The sequence below is a fragment of the Phyllostomus hastatus genome, unplaced genomic scaffold (genome assembly GCF_019186645.2).
Source record: "Phyllostomus hastatus isolate PE091 unplaced genomic scaffold, TTU_PhHast_1.1 phas_contig_34, whole genome shotgun sequence".
In the NCBI taxonomy this organism is placed as follows: domain Eukaryota; kingdom Metazoa; phylum Chordata; class Mammalia; order Chiroptera; family Phyllostomidae; genus Phyllostomus; species Phyllostomus hastatus.
In genome coordinates, this window is record NW_025333857.1 from 49,235,449 (window position 1) to 49,253,488 (window position 18,040).

At 41.3% G+C, this 18,040-nt stretch overlaps 1 protein-coding gene across 3 annotated transcripts; it reads right to left on the minus strand.

The window, feature by feature from the left end:
• Positions 1 to 1,608: 1,608 nt before the first annotated feature.
• TRMO (tRNA methyltransferase O) lies at positions 1,609 to 16,373 on the minus strand. Of its 3 annotated transcripts, XM_045841020.1 has the most exons (6): positions 16,247 to 16,352; positions 12,422 to 12,544; positions 11,678 to 11,852; positions 8,746 to 8,903; positions 4,928 to 5,593; positions 1,609 to 2,065 (listed from the first exon to the last, which is right to left on the minus strand). In XM_045841020.1, exons 3-6 carry the CDS (start codon positions 11,704 to 11,706, stop codon positions 1,806 to 1,808), a joined length of 1,113 nt encoding a protein of 370 aa, XP_045696976.1. In that variant the 5' UTR covers positions 11,707 to 11,852; positions 12,422 to 12,544; positions 16,247 to 16,352; the 3' UTR covers positions 1,609 to 1,805. The 3 variants fall into 3 exon arrangements, with proteins under 3 accessions (XP_045696976.1, XP_045696975.1, XP_045696974.1); XM_045841019.1 differs by lacking the exon at positions 12,422 to 12,544 and having other exon boundaries at positions 4,937 to 5,593; positions 16,247 to 16,373; XM_045841018.1 differs by lacking the exon at positions 12,422 to 12,544 and having other exon boundaries at positions 16,247 to 16,373.
• Between the last annotated feature and the right edge of the window lie 1,667 nt (positions 16,374 to 18,040).

Sequence of the window (18,040 nt, forward strand, 5' to 3'; positions counted from 1 at the left end):
TCATTTCACTTATGAATATCTAAAAAGGTATTCTACTGAAATGCATTCTTAAAGAGCTCAAGTGCCAAGTGGAATAAGGTAGCTACCACTAGAAACATACAAGCACAATGCTCTATAAGCAAAAACAAAAAAGAAACAGAAGGAATTGCACCTGGCTAGCGGGCATGACTCTAGCATTTGAAGACTAAGTGGGATTTTAACAAATTGAGACAGATGACAGTGTAGGATGCCCTTCATGAAAGGAAAAGCATTGGTGAGGACGAAAAGGTAGAAACCAATTTTCCTAGGAATACCAACCAGTCCCGTTTACGGAGGTGCAAAATCCTGAGCTGGGTTCTATTTAGGATTTCAGTTCTAGAAGTTTGAGAGTGGACTAAAACCCCAAACAGCTGAACAGTCCTTTTCTAGAAGGCTCACTGGTATCATGCTCGGACTTATTTTTTCCTTATTAAGTACCAACATTTTGTGCTCCAAGCCCTGATTCAGTCTCAAAATAATTTTAAGAGAAAAAACATCAAAGAGGAAATTTAGAATAGATTAACCCAATGTCAACTTCCTAGTTTTAACAATATACTATAGCTATGTAAGATGCTAACACAGCCAGAAGCTAGGTGAAGGGTACTCAGGACCTCTGCACTATTTTTGCAACTTCTTTTGAATCTATTATGATCTCAAAATAAAAAGCTTTTAAAAATCAAATTAAAGATACTCCCCCAAGAGGTTCTGAGTAACCTCAGAGACAACCCAGTTTGATTCGGGAGTGCAGTGTCATCAGCCACACAGGACTCTGAGCAAGAACCTGCAGGCAGTGGGGCTCATTCCAAAGCCGTGATCGATCAACTGTCGAGATCCACAACTGTGACTGGGGAAGCCCACGTCATGCTTACAGGTGTCTGACTTGGTTATGCTGATTGTGAATCTTGTCATATGAGATCCCATCAATAAAATGACCTATAGCCAATATATCCTTGTGACTGCTTCCCACGTGGTGGGACTCACAGGAACCGTGTGTGGACTTAATTATTATATGTATCTAACTGTAATACAGTAGTGTCCTTATGTCTTCCTCCTCCACTAACTATGATTTGCAACAAGAACTGCATCTTGTTCATCTCATTTAATCACCAAAACCTAACCCACCAGACAGTCATAGAATACCTAAGAAATAAATCAGTAATTAAAAGTTATTTTCTTGGACTTCTCGGGGTGATTTTTTTTTTGATACAAAGAAATATGAGTCTCTATTCTGGAATCGGGGTTAAATATATATGTACACGTGTGTGTGTGTGTGTGTGTGAGAGATAGTCTCTGAAGCACAGGGGTTCAATCTCTACAGAGCTTTATAACTACTTGTTTTTGATTTGTTTGTTTCCTAAGACATAGTAACAGCCTGATTTAGAATCAACTAGAGAGGTCAGGCTTTTCCGAACAGGAACCCAATATGAACAGCTGAACAAGTCCCCTCAGCTTGAAAGTCGCTGTTAAAATGATCTCCGCCCAATTTCACCACGTGCCAAGAATAATCAGCTTCTTCCAGACATCAGTGAGACAGCATCACCTTTGGATTCTTCAATAGTAACCAATCAAGAAGCACACAGCAATTTCTTTAAATTTTATCTATAGGTTTATTAAAATATGTACATGTTTTTCAAATAAAATTATGAACAACTTAAATCAATCAAAACAGTGAGACCACAAAGTATTGCTTCTTTCTGCAAAGAAGGCACATCATTAGCTTGTACAAAAAAATCCACCAGTCACAACCAAAGTCAAACAGGTGGCCTTAAAGACGTGATGGAAGCTACTTACGATCCCAGGGACACCAAGGACTCCCCAGGGTCAGTCATGTGAACAGGCTCAGAAGCTGGCTTGATCCTTAGAACCTCTGCAAAGCCATCACCAAACCAGCACGTGACGTGGGCTGTGTCTACGGTAAAGTAGAAAAGGCGGTCCTGGCAGAGCTTCCGTCGATATGTAGACCGAGGGTCAGCTGACAACACAGCCTCAATGGCACCTCTTGCTTCCTCTACTGTCTGAAAATACTTAAAGGAGGCCTGACCAATGTCTGCAATGAGAACACCACAACTTAACACTCAAACTCATGCAAGTCAAACTTTATTACAGTGAACTTCATTGAGGAGTTTGGTTGGTTCCCTGAATATCACCTGAAATGAACAGGGTTTCGAAATCTAGTCGGTCATTACAGAAATGTCACCTTCAAGTGGTGTTTAGATTAATATTTTTCCTTCAGGAAGCTTTCAAGTGTCATTCAACTTATGCGTCTGCCCCAAATCTTCACTTGCTGAACAAAAAAATCATGGTGATATATTTCCTTAGCCCCCTAATAGGAGAGCTGAGCTTTCGTTTGCTGGCAACCTAAATGTCACTTTTCTACACTCAGTGTAGACTTTAATTCAATTCCTTGTCATTTTCGTCTCAGAAGAAATGGAGGCCTATTCAGGGAAATGCCTGAGCATGCCTGAGAATGCTGGGACTGCTCAGGTCACAGTCCCAGCATTCTCAGAGAGCCACAAGAAAGAGGTCTAAACCCACACATACCCAGAGCAAGGGAGGGTGCCTCAGAGAGCAGGTGTCACGGCCCAACAGTTAAGCGACACCACGTTCTCTAAAGAACAAGGACGTGAGAGAGTCCTTATGAAAACTGTGAAACAGATACACTGAGAAAGTTCAATGCCATCACGAAAGAACAGGCCATCCCATTCCACCCAGATGAACAGATGTTTACCCCACCAAATGGCAAAACCGCCCGCATGTATAGCATTGTAGATATTTTAATTTTAAAAAATAGTCAAATAAAACATTAACTGTGACCCTGGCCAGTGTGGCCCAGGGGGTTGGAGCATTGTCCTGTAAACAGAAAGGTGACAGATTTAATTCTTAGTCAGGGCACATGCCTAGGTCGTGGGTTTGGTCAGGTCCCCAGTCAGGGTGCATATACAGGAGGTAACTGATCGGTTTCTCTCTCTCTCTCTCTCCGCCCCCCAAACACACCCCTTTCTTTCCCTCTTTCTAAAACTAATAAGCATGTCATCAGGTGAGGATAAAAACTTTTTAAAATTAACTGTGACCTAATTTTTACCAGCCACAACATGACATGTACATGAAAATGAAGGCCAGGCCCTGCCAGAAAGGCGTGTGCTGTAAACAATGTTGTTCCTGTTCAAAATATCATCTAGAGTGGCTGTGGGTTTTTACCTTTCCAAAAGTAAACTCAGTTTTCAGAAAACAGCCACAACTCATTCTTGGCTATATCCAATAAATAAGTTGGTAAGTTAAGCAAAGGCATGAAGTTCAATTTTTGGTCAAAAACCAACAACCAATTACACACTGCTAAGATTCCTTTGTTTCATGGCTAATAAAATGACTAAGGCCACTAGAAAAAGCAGAGTTCCAAAAGCATCACATACAACAAAGAAAAAAAAATGAAAAAATGGAAACAGGGGGAAAAAAAAGAAAAAAATTCACACACTTCAGTAACAGTGTCTGGTAGCAACTCCAGGCCTTTGCCTGGCTATTCGTTTGGCATAGGTGCCTTCCCTCCCTTCCCTGCCTACTTATCCTTCTGGGCTCAGCTCCAATACTTTCCTTTTCCTCCAGGAAGCCTTCCCAGATTTTCTCCCCACTGCCCAGGTCAGAACCCTCTCCCTCGAGCTCCCACAGCACTCTGTCCTAGTACCAGTCTCCCTCCCCTCAGTTCAGTCTTTCATCTTTTCTAGACTCTGAACTTTCTGAAGTCGTTTCTTACTTCTATCCTGGCTCTAAATTCTGCTGTCTGTTATAAATCAATCCCTGTTTTATAGTCATATTTTGTCATTTCTTTTTAACCACTTTTAATCAATAAAGTACAACACTGTAGTATGAAAAAGATAAAACTTTTTTCCAAGTAGGAAGCATTCAACGATGACCACGAGACGGGGAGGGGGGGCAGGTACAGAGCATCTTCTATGCAGTACCACTTGGTTCTACCACAACAGCCCTTTTAAAACTGAACTTCCTCCTCCCTATCAACTGCACAGCGTGCTAAAACAACGTTCATAAACAAAACTTTTTATTTTATTTTTTAAGATTTTATTTCTTTATTTTTAGAGAGACAGGAAGGGAGGGAGAAAGAGGGAGAGAAACATTAATGTGTGGTTGCCTCTCACGTGCCCCCTACTGGGGACCTGGCGTGAAACCCAGGCACGTGCCCTGACTGGGAATCAAACCCGTGACCCTTTGGATCACAGGCCGGCACTCAATCCACTGAGCCATACCAGCCAGGGCCATAAACAAAACATTTTAAATAAAGAGATAAACTTAAAAATCAAATGCCCTGCTTAAACTTAAAGCCTTAGGAAGGAATGAGAAGTACAACCCTCCAGCGGCAGATGAAATCTAACATCTCCTTCCTAACTGGCTACTTCTTACCAGAACCACTGCACCTACCTGTTATCAGTCCTGTCCTTTGTTCTAGATGGCTGCTTGGGATCTGCTGTGGGCTGGAGACACCAGATAATGATGTTTTATAAGAACCATGTGTTCGCCCTGGCTGGCATAGCTCAGTGGATTGAGCGCGGGCTGGGAACCAAAGTGTCCCTGGTTCGATTCCCAGCTAGGGTACATTACTGGGTTGCAGGCCATAACCCCCAGCAACCGCACAATGATGTTTCTCCCCCCCCCCTTCCCCCCTCCCTTCCCTCCCTAAAAATAAATAAATAAAATCTTTAAAAAAAAAAGAACCATGTGTTCAACAGGGTCCAAGCGAAAGCCCTATGGCCTCTGTTCTGCAATAAGTACATGTCTCCAGTGCTGGGACTTTATAGAGACAATTTCTGTGCTAAAAGACTCTGCCCTCAGAAATACCAAATTTGGCTAAATTTCTTACTGAAAGCTCATCTCTCATTCAAAAATAAGAAATGGAAAGTACCTGGTTTACCTTTGGAACCGAGGTGTTCAAGGTCCATCTCTGCGTGAGGAGTAAACCGGACACCCAAGGTGGCCACAGGGGCCTCTCGCACCCAGGTGGGAACCACACTGCAGTGGGCTGCGTCCGCCATCGTGGAAGGGCAGTGAGGAGCTGCGGGCTGCACCTCTGCGCTGTTCTCCTGCCGGACCACTACTCCTTTCCCTCTCCGCAGCCTCTCATCTGTGCCCTCCTCTGAAAAGCTCTTCTCCAGGCGACATGAGCCAATCTGCTCCTCTGCCACACTCAGTCTCTGGCCACTTCCGGACTCGAAACCCGAGTGCGCGGCTACCTCCCTGTGCTCAGGTGAGCTCCGCTGGACTGTGGCCACATCACTGTGCTGCAGGCCGTGTTCTCCTGAAGTTCTGTCTTTGGCACACGCAGGTTTCTCCTCAGAGCGGCCGCGGGGCTGCGGTGCATCGTGCCCTGAGACCTGCTGCTGGGCGCAGCCGTCAGTCTTGCCACCAGACCAGGACACGGCTTTTGGTGTATACTGTTTATTCTGTAGATCACACTCCCCTAAAGGCTCCATCAAATTTTGTGGCAAGTCATAATCAGCTATGTAGGGTTTTATGTCCAGTACAGGTGTGCCGTGAATCATGTCAATTCCAGAAAGGTATATAGCGCCACCTATGGTGTAAAAAAATACCTCTTAGGAATAGTACGAACAATCAGAGAACCAACATTATCTACCTATGCCCCACCAGGCCTATGTACCTGGCTCTCTCACACCTGCTGCTGACATACACCGGAAATCCACTCTCTTCTTTACCTGTCAAACTCCCGCTTGCTCTTCAAGGCTCTCACATAACACCTCTCCTACAAAGCCTTTCTGGCTCTGCTAGACGTAAGCATTCTTTCCTTTGGGTTCCAGAGGAACCTGTATACAAACCTCTCCTAGAGCCTTTTCATGTGGTCTGGCAATGCTCTCCTTAGAGTCACTCTCTCCCCAGACAGTGCGCACTTGAGCCCTTCAGCACCGGGTGGGGCTGACCCACCTTTGCATCACTGGGGCTTCTAACTCTGTGGCAGGCACATCAGTGTCCTCAGTGTATCTCTGTGGGACCGAGGAGGGTTTCCATTGTGGCAAACAGACTCTGAGGTGTCCCCCATGATGCCCACATCCTGGCATTCACGGCTCTGTACAATCCCATCCTCATGAGTGTGCCTTGAAATCACTCCAGTGACTATATTACGTTATCTAAGATTCCTGTGCTTGCTGGCAGACTCACTCAATAGACACTCCCTGAGGGCCTGATGAAGAAAGCAGCCACCCAGGGAAAGCCCGTATGGCAAGGAACTGCGGGTGGTGTCTAGGAGCCCCACGACTACAAAGAAGTGAATTCTGCCAACAACCTGAGTGAGCTTGGAAGTGAATTCTTCCGCAGTCAGGCCTCAAAATAAGAACTCATCCCAGCTGACACTTTATTTGCAGCCTAGTGAGACCCTAAGCAGAGAACCCAGCTCTTGACCCACAAAAACATAACCGTGTTTCAAACACATAATAAATCTGCGACATTTAAATTGCTAAGTACATAATTTGTTATGTAGCAATTGAAATCTAACATTTCACCAAGACTCAATTAAGCAGAACACAGCTCGGCACTACCAAATACTAAGAACAGATCTCCTGTCTTCCCACTCACACAGCTGCTGTCCAGTTCCTACTACTGGTGCAAATTCTACTAACTTGATCGTTGGAAATTTGGCCACCTGAGAATCTAAAAACTGCACGTGATCACATTCAATTCTGTCTCCATTTAAGAAAAACACGATTAACAAAGGACTTTGATTTCTAAAATTATGCTTACTGTGAATGAATCTGGAGCTTTGGGAAGATGATTTTGCATTTTTAAGTGATGATGCCTAACAATGACCACAGAATAAAGAAAAAGCACCACCGTAGCAAAGGTAAGAGTTCACGGGATTTGGAGTCAGACAATCTCCTGTCTAGATGCTATTAGATAAATTATCTAACATGAAAGGACGTCAGTGCCCTCATCCATGATGGAGACTGCTACCCTATCACACCCGGAGAACCCCTGTGAGAGAACATACATGAGCATTCTTTTGAAACTATAAGACTACACGAACACTAGCAGTCACTATAATGCTTATTTAATATGAGTATCTATAGTACTACTGTCCTTGCCTTTCATTTTTCTGATTTGATCTCCCCCATTAGAATGTGAAGTTCTTCTGTATGGCAAGGATTTTTATCTGACTTGTTCACCACACTATCCCCAGCACCGAGAATAATGCCAGGCACATAGTCAGTGCTTAGAAAATACGTGTGGGTTGTACGAATGATCATAAAATGTTCTATTATTATTCACCCAAGTTGGTTAGCCATCAAAAATGGGTAAAACTCCAGTTGGATAGGCTACAGAATTTTTTCAGAAAAGATACCCAAGGTCCAGTTAAACACAATCCAGCAACAGAGTTCAAGTTCTGGGAAAGTATAAGCAAAATAACTGCTCTCATCTTTTTAGCACCCAACAGTCTGAAAAGTACTCTTACAGCTTTTGCCTCATAAGATCCTCAAAAAAATCACACAGAGTTCCAGAGAGGGCAGATCCTTCTCCTTTGCCCACTGGACAAATAAGTGGGCTGAAGCTTGGAATGGTCTTCTGACTCCCAGTCTACCTGCTGTTTCATTTTCTGCTTCTCTAACAAATGTGCTGAATAGGTCCGAGTGATTCAAGACAGGGATGCCTGCTTTCCAAAATGGTGTGGCTTTGTGACTAGATTATATGTGAACATGGAGTTAAAACCAATCCGGAATTCTACACAGATACTCCCACAATCTGACAGATGGCTGATCCTCACTGTGACTCATCCCAGACCTCTGCCACACATCACAGTTGGCAGACGCACGGCAGCCACAATGCACGTTCCCTTCCTCAAGGCTGCAAAGAAGGAATGATACACCGCCACCCTACACTGCCCACATATGCATGTACAACCATTCCTTGAAAATTCTTAAAGTGTCACTGAAATAGAGGACAGGCTGACAGTGACCACAGGGGAGAGAAGAGGGAATTTCAGGGGACAATGGGAAGGGTTTACAGGAACAAATTTAAAGGACACATGGACAAAAACTAGGGGGAGGGTGGTAATGGGAGGGAAGAGGGGAGGGTTGGGAGTAAAAGGGAGAAAACTGTACTTGAACAATGATTAAAATAAAAAAATAAAATAGCCCTGGCTGGCGTAGCTCAGTGGATTGAGTGCGGGCTGGGAACCAAAGTGTCCCAGGTTCTATTCCCAGCCAGGGTACATGCCTGGGTTGCAGGCCATAACCCCCAGCAACCGCATATTGATGTTTCTCTCTCTCTCTCTCTTTCTATCTCCTTCCCTTCCCTCTCTAAAAATAAGTAAATAAAATATTTTTAAAAATAATAATAAAATTAAATTAAATTAAAAAATTAAAAAAAAAATTCTGAAAGTGTCCAACTACTTTTTAATCATTTTGCATTTATTGTATTCTAAGTCCTAGAAAATTAAGTTACTAATTTGATCATTATAAAACCTTAAAAGTTATTTTTAAATAATTTAAACTTTTGATATATGTAATAATATAAACAAGCACTGAGCATCCTCTGAGAGCTTCTATCAAGGGGTTTCAATGCTAACATTTATTAAGCATTTCCTTCAATGTCTGGTGGTTCTCAGGGGTTACCACCTCTGGCGCTTGTCTGAGTAACAGCCAGGGCTGAACACTACATTCATTTTATAATACTTTTTAGGGAAAAAAGGGTAAAAGTAGAAAGGACATGTGTTACCTTCCACTCTTTCCAGCTTGGCCAGGGTCAGTCCTATGGCATTGGGACGATGTGGGCTCCTCGTGGAGAAAACGCCAGTCTTCGCGCCGTTCAGCCGAGGAGGCTGCACTTTTGCCTTACAGCTCAAATGACCATTTTTGTGAAAAACAAACAAGATCCTATTGAAAAGACACCAAACCATTGAGTAAGGAAAAAAAAATCACAAACTTATCATAATGAGGGGGAAAAACTTTAATCCCCACAAATTAAAGCAGAAAGAAATGCTTTTAAATAGTATTAAAATATAACCTATGGTAAGAACACCATCCCTTTTCTTGAAGGAAGACGAAGTCTTACCTTACGCACACAATGACCGGCACATGCTAAGGACCAGACGGATGTCTGTCTAGTAGTGCCTAGATGAACAATGTTCACTAGGTAAGTGCCTGTATATGCCAGGTGGTATGCTAAACATTTTTATACTCATTTCATTTCATCTGCTTAAGAACCTTAAGAAGTATAATTTATCCCCCATTTTAAGGATGACAAAATTGAGGTTCAGAAATGTTAAATAACTTGACTAGGCCTTTCTACACAAGATCAAAAGCAAGGCCCTGGCCAGTATGGCTCATTTGGTTGGAGCATCATACTACAGACCAAAGGGTCAAGGGTTTGATTCCGGGTTGGGGCACATAGCCACACTGTGGGTTCAATCCCCGGTCAGAGCCTTTCTGAGAAGGCAGCCAGTCAATGTTTCTCTCTCATATCGATGTCTCTGTCCCTTCACCTCTCTCTGAAAGCAATGAAAAAATTATCTTTGGTTGAGGATTAAATAAATGCATACATAAAAGACCAAAAGCAAGAATCTATGAAGAAAAACAGTAACAAATTGGAAATCATTAAATTAACATACTACAAAATGTCACCCCAGGAGAAAACGTTCACTGGGTTTAACAGACAATGGGTCACTACCTGTGGTACAGAAACCGCTCCTACAAATGAGAGTAAAGGACAACTCCATATAGGAAACTGAACAAAGAGCATACACAGGCCATTCACAAACAAAACAGAAATAGCTACCAACCATATGAAAAGATGTTGAACTTGCTAATAATTAAGAAATTAAACTAAAACAAAATACTGTTTTTTCCTGTCAGGCAAATATGTTAAAAACTGGTAACATATACTATTGACAAATGAGTAAAGGACATTTTTACATACCTTTGAAGTATAAATTGGTTAAGCTTTTTAAAGGGCAATTTGGCAAGAGTACTCCAAAATTTTAACCCAATACAGCCACTTCTGATATCCTATTCATAAAAATATACAATTGCCCAAGAATACGTATCTAGGGAGTTTGTTAGAGCATTACTATAATAGCAAAATAAGTCTCCATTAATAAGTGAACTGCAATAATAGGCAGCCATTAAAACAAAAAAAAGGTAAGTCTATATGTACTGTCATGATATATACTAAGAAAACATATTCCATTTTTTAAAAATAAACCCACTCTGGACCCTGGCTGGCGTAGCTCAGTGGATTGAGTGCGGGCTGCAAACCAAAGTGTCGCAGGTTTGATTCCCAGTCAGGGTACATGCCTGGGTTGCAGGCCATAACCCCCAGCAACCGCACATTGATGTTTCCCTCTCTCTTTCTCCCTCCCTTCCCTCTCTAAAAAATAAAAAAATAAAATATTTAAAAAATAAAATAAACCCACTCTGTATGTGTATATTTATGCTTCTATGTGTATTAAAAAAAAAAACAAGAAGAAAAGATCTGGCAGAATATACACTGAGCTGTTAACAGTGATAATCTCTGAAAAGTACTGGGGATTGGGGATGAAAGAGGAGAAAAATAGGAGAAATAAGGAAAAAAATCTATATTCTCCTGAGTCCATTTTTTTATATCAATGTTTTGGCAGTGTTTTGCTTTGTTTCATTCATTTTTTTCAGAGAGGAAGAGAGAGAGATAGAAAGAAACATTGATCTGTTGTTCTACTTATTTATGCATTCATTGGTTGACACTTGTATATGCCTTCACCGGAGTTTGAACCCACAACCCTGGCATATCAGTATGACACTCTAACCAACTGAGCTACCCAGCTGGGGCCTCAGTAATGTTCTCAACTTAAATAATTCAACCACAATCATAAAAACTAGGTCAGAACACCTGTGTTCTTTCTACTCTACCCATGTTCCCAGATTAACATAAAAAATAACTATTTCACAATAAACACTTAATTTCAGGTCTTCACCAGTTAAATTAGACCAATCTGGACTGCTGATGTTGGGGTGAGGAAGAACAGACAGAATTCCAAGTGACATTAATATAAACAAGCTTTAACATAAGTAATACTTTATTTAAAGTATCCAGATTTCTAAGGTATGCTCAGGTATTTTTGTCTTTTAGAATGAGTAGACTTAATTCTTGGTGGGTTGAGGGCAGGGTCCACAAGCTTCTTCTGTAAAGGGTCAGATAGTAAACATTTTAGGGTTTGCAGGCCAACCAGTCTCTGCTGTAAGTATTCAACTCTGCTGCTGCAACACGTTAACAAACCCATGTGGTTGTTCCCATAAATTTATTTACAAAATCAGAAGGTAGGATGGGTTTGGTCCATTGGCCACAGCTTGCTGACTCCTGGTGTAGAGGACAGAATCACTACTCATACACAGAATCAAGATCTACAGATTTCAGCTCAACAGAAAGGCACTGATCACAATTAGAACAAATGCAACTGAACAGTGCCCCCTCAGTACATCCCGAGCTCCCTCAGGGTGTCTGAGTTACGCAATCACATGCGCGAATACACCACAGGAATTTCATGCAATAGACAAGGGTGGTCTGGATGGCAGGCTCCGAGGTTTCCGCCATCAGTGGTTGCTTATCGACTGGAATACTTTTTGCTCAGGCGCAAGATCTGACCCAAAGTACCACTTCGAGCTATGAAACTTACCAAACATGAGAAAACTGTTCTAAACCCATCAAGGAATGTTCAGGATTATTAAAGATGCTCTTTCTAATTCTCAAACAAGCCCTTGAATGGCTACAAATGGATGGCTGCCTTGGAGTACCATTCTTGGCTGAGAAACAGGATTCCAAGTAGCCAATCGGCTCAGTTAAAAGATTCCCTACAGGAGAAAATTAGATAAGAAATCATTAGTCAAAAGGTCATCAACGATGTTGGAAAACGTGTTTTTTTTAATGCAGTGATTTCATAGTTTTAAAATCTATTAGGTATTATTCAACTATGGAACATGATTCTTACCGTATTCATGAATACATACAAATACCCTCATCATTAAATACACATTGTTATATACCTTTAGATGATACACTGGAAAGAGCACAAGTCTAAGAAATGAAAAAGGAAAGGAGGCCTACTATGTTAGAAGGCCTACTATGACCAAAATTCAAATTCCATACTACCATTATGAAGTTACGTGACTCTGGTCAGGGCTAAGAGGGTATTTCAAATAGAGAGAATAACATGCACAGAGTCAAATGAGAAATATTGTTGGATATACAAGGAACAAGCTATCTTGATTGGCTAGAATGTGAAGTACAAGGCAATGAATATGAAAGGAAACAGTGGTTGTATTTAAGTAGAGATGCTTTCAATTGAAAATAACATATGAAACGAACTAGTTTAAGTAAACAATAACTTGAATGTAAGGAATCATACTACTAAAACACCTACAGGCAGGTAGATTTCAGGTTAGGCTTGGTGTAGTTACTCTCTGTCCCTCCAAAATGTAAGATCCATGTAGGCAGGAGATTTCCTGTTTTGTTTATTGCCATGTTATTATCCAGTGGTACTTGTCTGCAAGGCATTAGGTACTCAAAAAATTCATGTTGCATGGAGAAAGGATTACATAAGTGTTAAGTGATTAAAAAGGGAAGTGACAAAAGAGAAATATGTGTAACATAATCCTAGCTATGAAAATTTGTGTATGTATTTACCTATCTAAATATGTACATATATATCTAGAAAGCTACCTGGAAGGATATTCACCAAATGATAACAGTGGTTAAAATAGCTAGAGAGAGATCTGGAGTACTTTTACATTTAATTTTGTAATTTCTATAATATTTGTAAATTTTCAATGATCACAAACCATATTTAAAAAATTTTAAAAAGCAGTAACGTCTTTCGAAAGGAAATATTGGCAAGGCGGCATCAGGATAGGTTTAAAGCAAGGTATCCATAACCATCATTCTGAATTTATAAACTTTTTCCCCACATTTCATCAAGGCTTTATTAACTGCTTTTAAGAGACGATATGAAGACACTCTAGAGGGACTCTCATTTTATCTCTGGCTCCCGTGCCATCTCTCCGACCAGCACAGGCGGTGCGACTGTGGGCCTGGGGCTGTCCCTCACGGCGCCTTTCATTGCTTTTCACTTTGAAAACAAAATTAATTGGGACATAAAATATACATGAGACATTTGTAAGTAATAAAACATAATATTATAATGCTATCCTGTGTACTTTCCACCCAGCCCAAGAAGTATAGCTTTTGCCAACAACTTGCATCTTTTCACGTTGCTCCTCTCCTACCCCACAGCCCTCCTTTCCCCTCGAGATAAACAGGAGCCTGACTGGGATCTTTATCGCTCATGTCCTTATTCAATATGATTTTATCGGATGCATATGCATAATTAATTATCTCATTTATTTTGTCTTTGGAGATATAAAAACTGGGTTCAAACTGTCCTCTTCTCAGGCTTGCTTTCTCTTTCTTGATATTATTATTCTAAGATCCATGCATATTGTGTACTTTTTTGATGACTTTAAATTTCTTCCAAGTATGTTTATAGGTTTTTTTCCTCCCTCATCTAGGCTCTGTGGAACAGATATAGTAAATATCTGAAAGATGAAGAAAAGGAGGTCAAACAATTCTCTGGTGTTCATTCAAATGTCATGAAGAAAATGACCAAAAAGGACTCCTAATCTAATCAGCTGGGATCCCTATGTTCTGTTTTCATTTGTTTAACAAACACTTCCCAAGCATCTACAATTGCCTGACATTGTGCTAAGTTTGAGGAAAAGATACAAAACAGGAACTTTTATCACAAGTTAACAGTATGCTGGGGAGAAACTCACAACATGTTTCATTATCGTGGGAAATGTCGTAACTACAGTTATGATCAAAAACTTCTGCCCTTGACTATCTGACTTGGGGCCTACAAGTTTATAGCCAACTGAGCACCCCCTTCACTGAATTGGTCTATTTCTGTTTTTCACAGATTACACACATGGCATGATAAATATAAATTGTAACCAATTAGATGCATTCCACTCCTCTTTTGCATCTCTATTAAGGACATAAGCAAGATAACACTGGGTTAGCCATGAACTGAAATACTCAGGGGTATGTTGCAGGAGTCCCTTAACTACATCACTCTTAAAATTTGGGACCACTCTCAGCACATCCTAGTGGGAACTTAACCATATTCTAATATGCCTGAACCCTCTGGGACTTATTTATATATTAGTACCCTGTTCTTGGGATTATATAAATGCTGTGAAATACAAATGCTCAATACTTCCCAAATATAAATGCTACTTAAATGCTCTACTTGAAGTGAAGACCTGAGAACATCCACCCAGGGTGAATTCTAATCTCCTTCATCTTGCCTCATGTCTCAAAACAAACTAACAATCAAACAAAACATTAAACATCTACCATTTGATATATGTACTGTGCTAAGTGCCTGGGTGCAGATATAAATAAGAAGCAGTTCTTGCCCTCAAGGATGTCCAGTACATCGACAGGGGTGAACAATCAAAACTAAATCACACTGCCTTACATGCAGGACAGGGATAGCACAGGTATGCCAGGGTGACACTGGCATGAGACCCACATAGAAGTGGGATGAAGTGACTCCCTAAAGTTACATGGGAGGTTTACGGCTGCTATCAGAAGAGAAAAAGGACAAAAACAACACAGAGCCATTACACTACCTGTGTGACCTGGGGTAAAACTGCCTACCTCTCTGATTCCCAGTTTTCCCATCTATAAAACCGAGATGATAATACCTATATTGAAAAGTTGTAAGATTACTAAAATATGTAAAGCACCTAGTCCAACGGAAGGTGCTCAGCAAGGAGTGGTTACTAAAGCCCCTGCTCAGGTTTTTCCTTCCTTTTAACAGTATTACAACCGTATTAATTGTGTAATAAGAAAAAAAAAAAAACAAGGTATTAATGTAGAGGTTTTTTTACACGAGGTTTATTTACAAGTCTTGTGCAAACAGAAAAGTTCAGGTCCTTTCCATCTCTTGCCTAGGCTATTAAATTACCCATGTTATAATTTGTCTCCCCTCTGCCAGTCCCTCCCCTCCTCCAAACTCACTACCCTAATCCACCAGACTCTGAGTTCCTCATGTCATGCTACTCTAACTTTCCATGTTTCTCACTTAACAGATGGCACATCTCTTAGCCTAATGACCAAAGTTTTCTACAGTCTGAATCCAATCAAGGGTTCCCTAACCCCCTGTTCCATCTTCTAATACTTCTGGATTTACAGCTCCCTAATCCCACGCTCTGTGGACCTCTGAGCCACGCTCTTTCCTGCCTGTCAAAATACCAGACTTGTAAGCCTGCAGTGTGCAACCATTTTTTTAAAATGAGCACAAACTTTGACTAGGTCACAGTACTTTTAGGAAATTTAAGGCAAACATTTAGAACATACACGAAGATTTTCCTTTCAAGAACTTTCATTCAGAACAATGAAAACTGGCAATAACCTAAATGCCCAACAATAGGGAACGTGTTAAATTAGAAGACATCTATAAAACAAAATAGTGTAACCTCTTAAAATTAAAATTATTACTTGCCATGGATTTTTATGAAATCTTAAGTTTTTTTAAAAAAGTTTATTAACAGTGGGATCGTATATCAACTCGTATTTCTAGGTTGCAGGCACTAAAACAAGTATGGAAGGCAGACATCAAGATATTTACAGTGGGTTTCTCTGGGTGATGGCCGACTACTTTTTCTTCCACTTGCTTCCTCTAGTTTCTAAAGTGAATCTATTTTGCTCTCCATAAAGAGGTCAAATAGAGAAACACAATCATTACATCTCCTCAGGGCCCGGTTTAAAACTATTTCCTCCCCTGACCTTTCCACGTGCCTTCCTCGCTTCCTAGAGCACAGGGTGCTCCTCGCGTGTGGCATTTATTAATTCCTCACCCGCATAATACCAGCGGTATATAACCTATCTTCCCCATATGAACGAAAACCCCCTAAGAGAAAAAGCCCGTTATACTGGCCGTGGCTGTCAGCCACCGTGCCAAAACCCGGCGCATCCTAGCTACCGAGAAAAGTGACATGACGTCATCCCACCCGCCACAGAGACATCACGTGGTTGAGGGAGCACGTGACTTATGCCTTCGCCATAAGTATAATGACGCACGGCAGTTGAGGGTCTCACATTTCACGTTCCTCTCGGCAGTGAAGTGGGCTACCTACACCTAGCCCTCTTCCGAGTGCGAAGCGGCCAGGCTCTCAGAAGTTACCTGTCTCCAGTGATGGTTTGACGCACCCGCACGGGGTCGCCGTGGGGCGATGCCCTGGTGCCTCCCAGCCGCGCATGGCTACTGATCACAAAAGTGCCCACCTAACGCATTCTAGCCTTCCGCTTCCGGTTACCATGCTTGGCGCCTGCGCAGTATCTGTACCGACAGGGTGGTACCAAATTAGCAGGCGCGGGGAGTGGGGCGCGCGCGCGCGGGGTGTGTGCAGTCAGCTCAGAGACTACTTTTACGGTATAGAGCTATGTGTTAGGCTCTGTTCGTCTTTACAACCGATGTCTCAGTTATCTCATACAGACCCACTGCAGTTGCCACCCATTTCAGGGCAGTCGGCGATTCCCATGTTCCCGCGCTTTGCACGGGAGGGGGAAGCACGCCAGTGGAGCCTTAGAAGATGTCGGTCTCCAAATAACCTACACATCTAACAAGTGACGTTAATTTTTAAAGAAAAATATTGCGTATGTGCAGTCAGCACATAGCAAAATGGTTGGATGTTGGGAAATGTTTGAAATTCTCTTTGGGTGGTGAGAATATCCATACATTTATACTTGTATATATGCGCCCATTTTTTCCCCATAAAAATGATGATTTGTCAGGAAGGAACCCAATTAAACCTTATTTCAAATCAAATGGATGGGGAACCCCATAATGGATTAGGGATTAAAAAGTGGTTATTGTTTCTTGTGCTCCCTACCTCAAGGGAACTAAAAAGAATAAAAATGAGTCAGCACGCCTTTTACATCAAAGGGATTATGGTCGTTTGGGGGCACCTCTGAAAAGTTGAGAACCAACAAGAATCCTTTTTTCGTCCTGTGCAAAGACCAGTTATCCCTTCACGGATAGCCAGTCCTTTTTACGCACTTACTTGTAACGTCATTCCTCACCTATTTATCTACTTTAAGTTTCTGTATGCATAATCTGTTACTGGGCTTTTAATCCTGTTGTTCCACGTGCTGGTGATGGGGGGGGGGGCGGGGGGGAGGACATATTGCCTGCAATTTAAATTATTAAAAAGCATACAAGTCTACAGATTTAAAAGCTTAACAACCACGAAAAATTAAAAAAAAAAAGACTTTCTAAACCTGTTCATTTGTCACTAGTACAAGACAACCAGCAGAAAGAGCCAAAGATTTAGAGAACATTGTGGTTTGGTTTGGTTTGTTTTTTTACAGGCACTTTAAAATGTAATGAAATTCACATACGTGTCCTCTGATAGGTCTTTTCCACATGAAAATTTGGAAAATAATGTTATTCTGTTTCCAGTTGGAAGCAGCTCTGTGTAGCTGAAGAAACGTGTTTGAGAATTGCTGAGCTACAGAGACGTTGCAAAACTGGGGTGGTAATAGCTGTGTTTGCCACTAGATGGTGGTGCTGTGGAAAGTGACAATATGAATTTGTGGAAAGAACAGTGTAGAAAACTAGAGGCATTTGTCTTCCTGGCCATAGATCTCATATCTTATGACAATCACACAAAAAGTACGTTAGTTACCAAGTGTGACAAGTACTGAAATGCAAAACAGACTTGGAGATGGAATAGATTGCTACCTCTTTTAAAGGTAAAATTTCTCTATGTAAAACAGGAACTTAAATATATAGCACTTTTAATATATGATTTGAGTTATATATCCTGTCTAGAGTTACATATATGATTATTTGTAGTTTGTAAGACAATCCTTTCTCTGGAGGTAGGACTTAGGAATCTGACTTAAAAAAACAACCTAAATGATTCTAATCGAGGTGGTCATAGCCTGCAGGCTGAAACACACTTTGGTATAATGA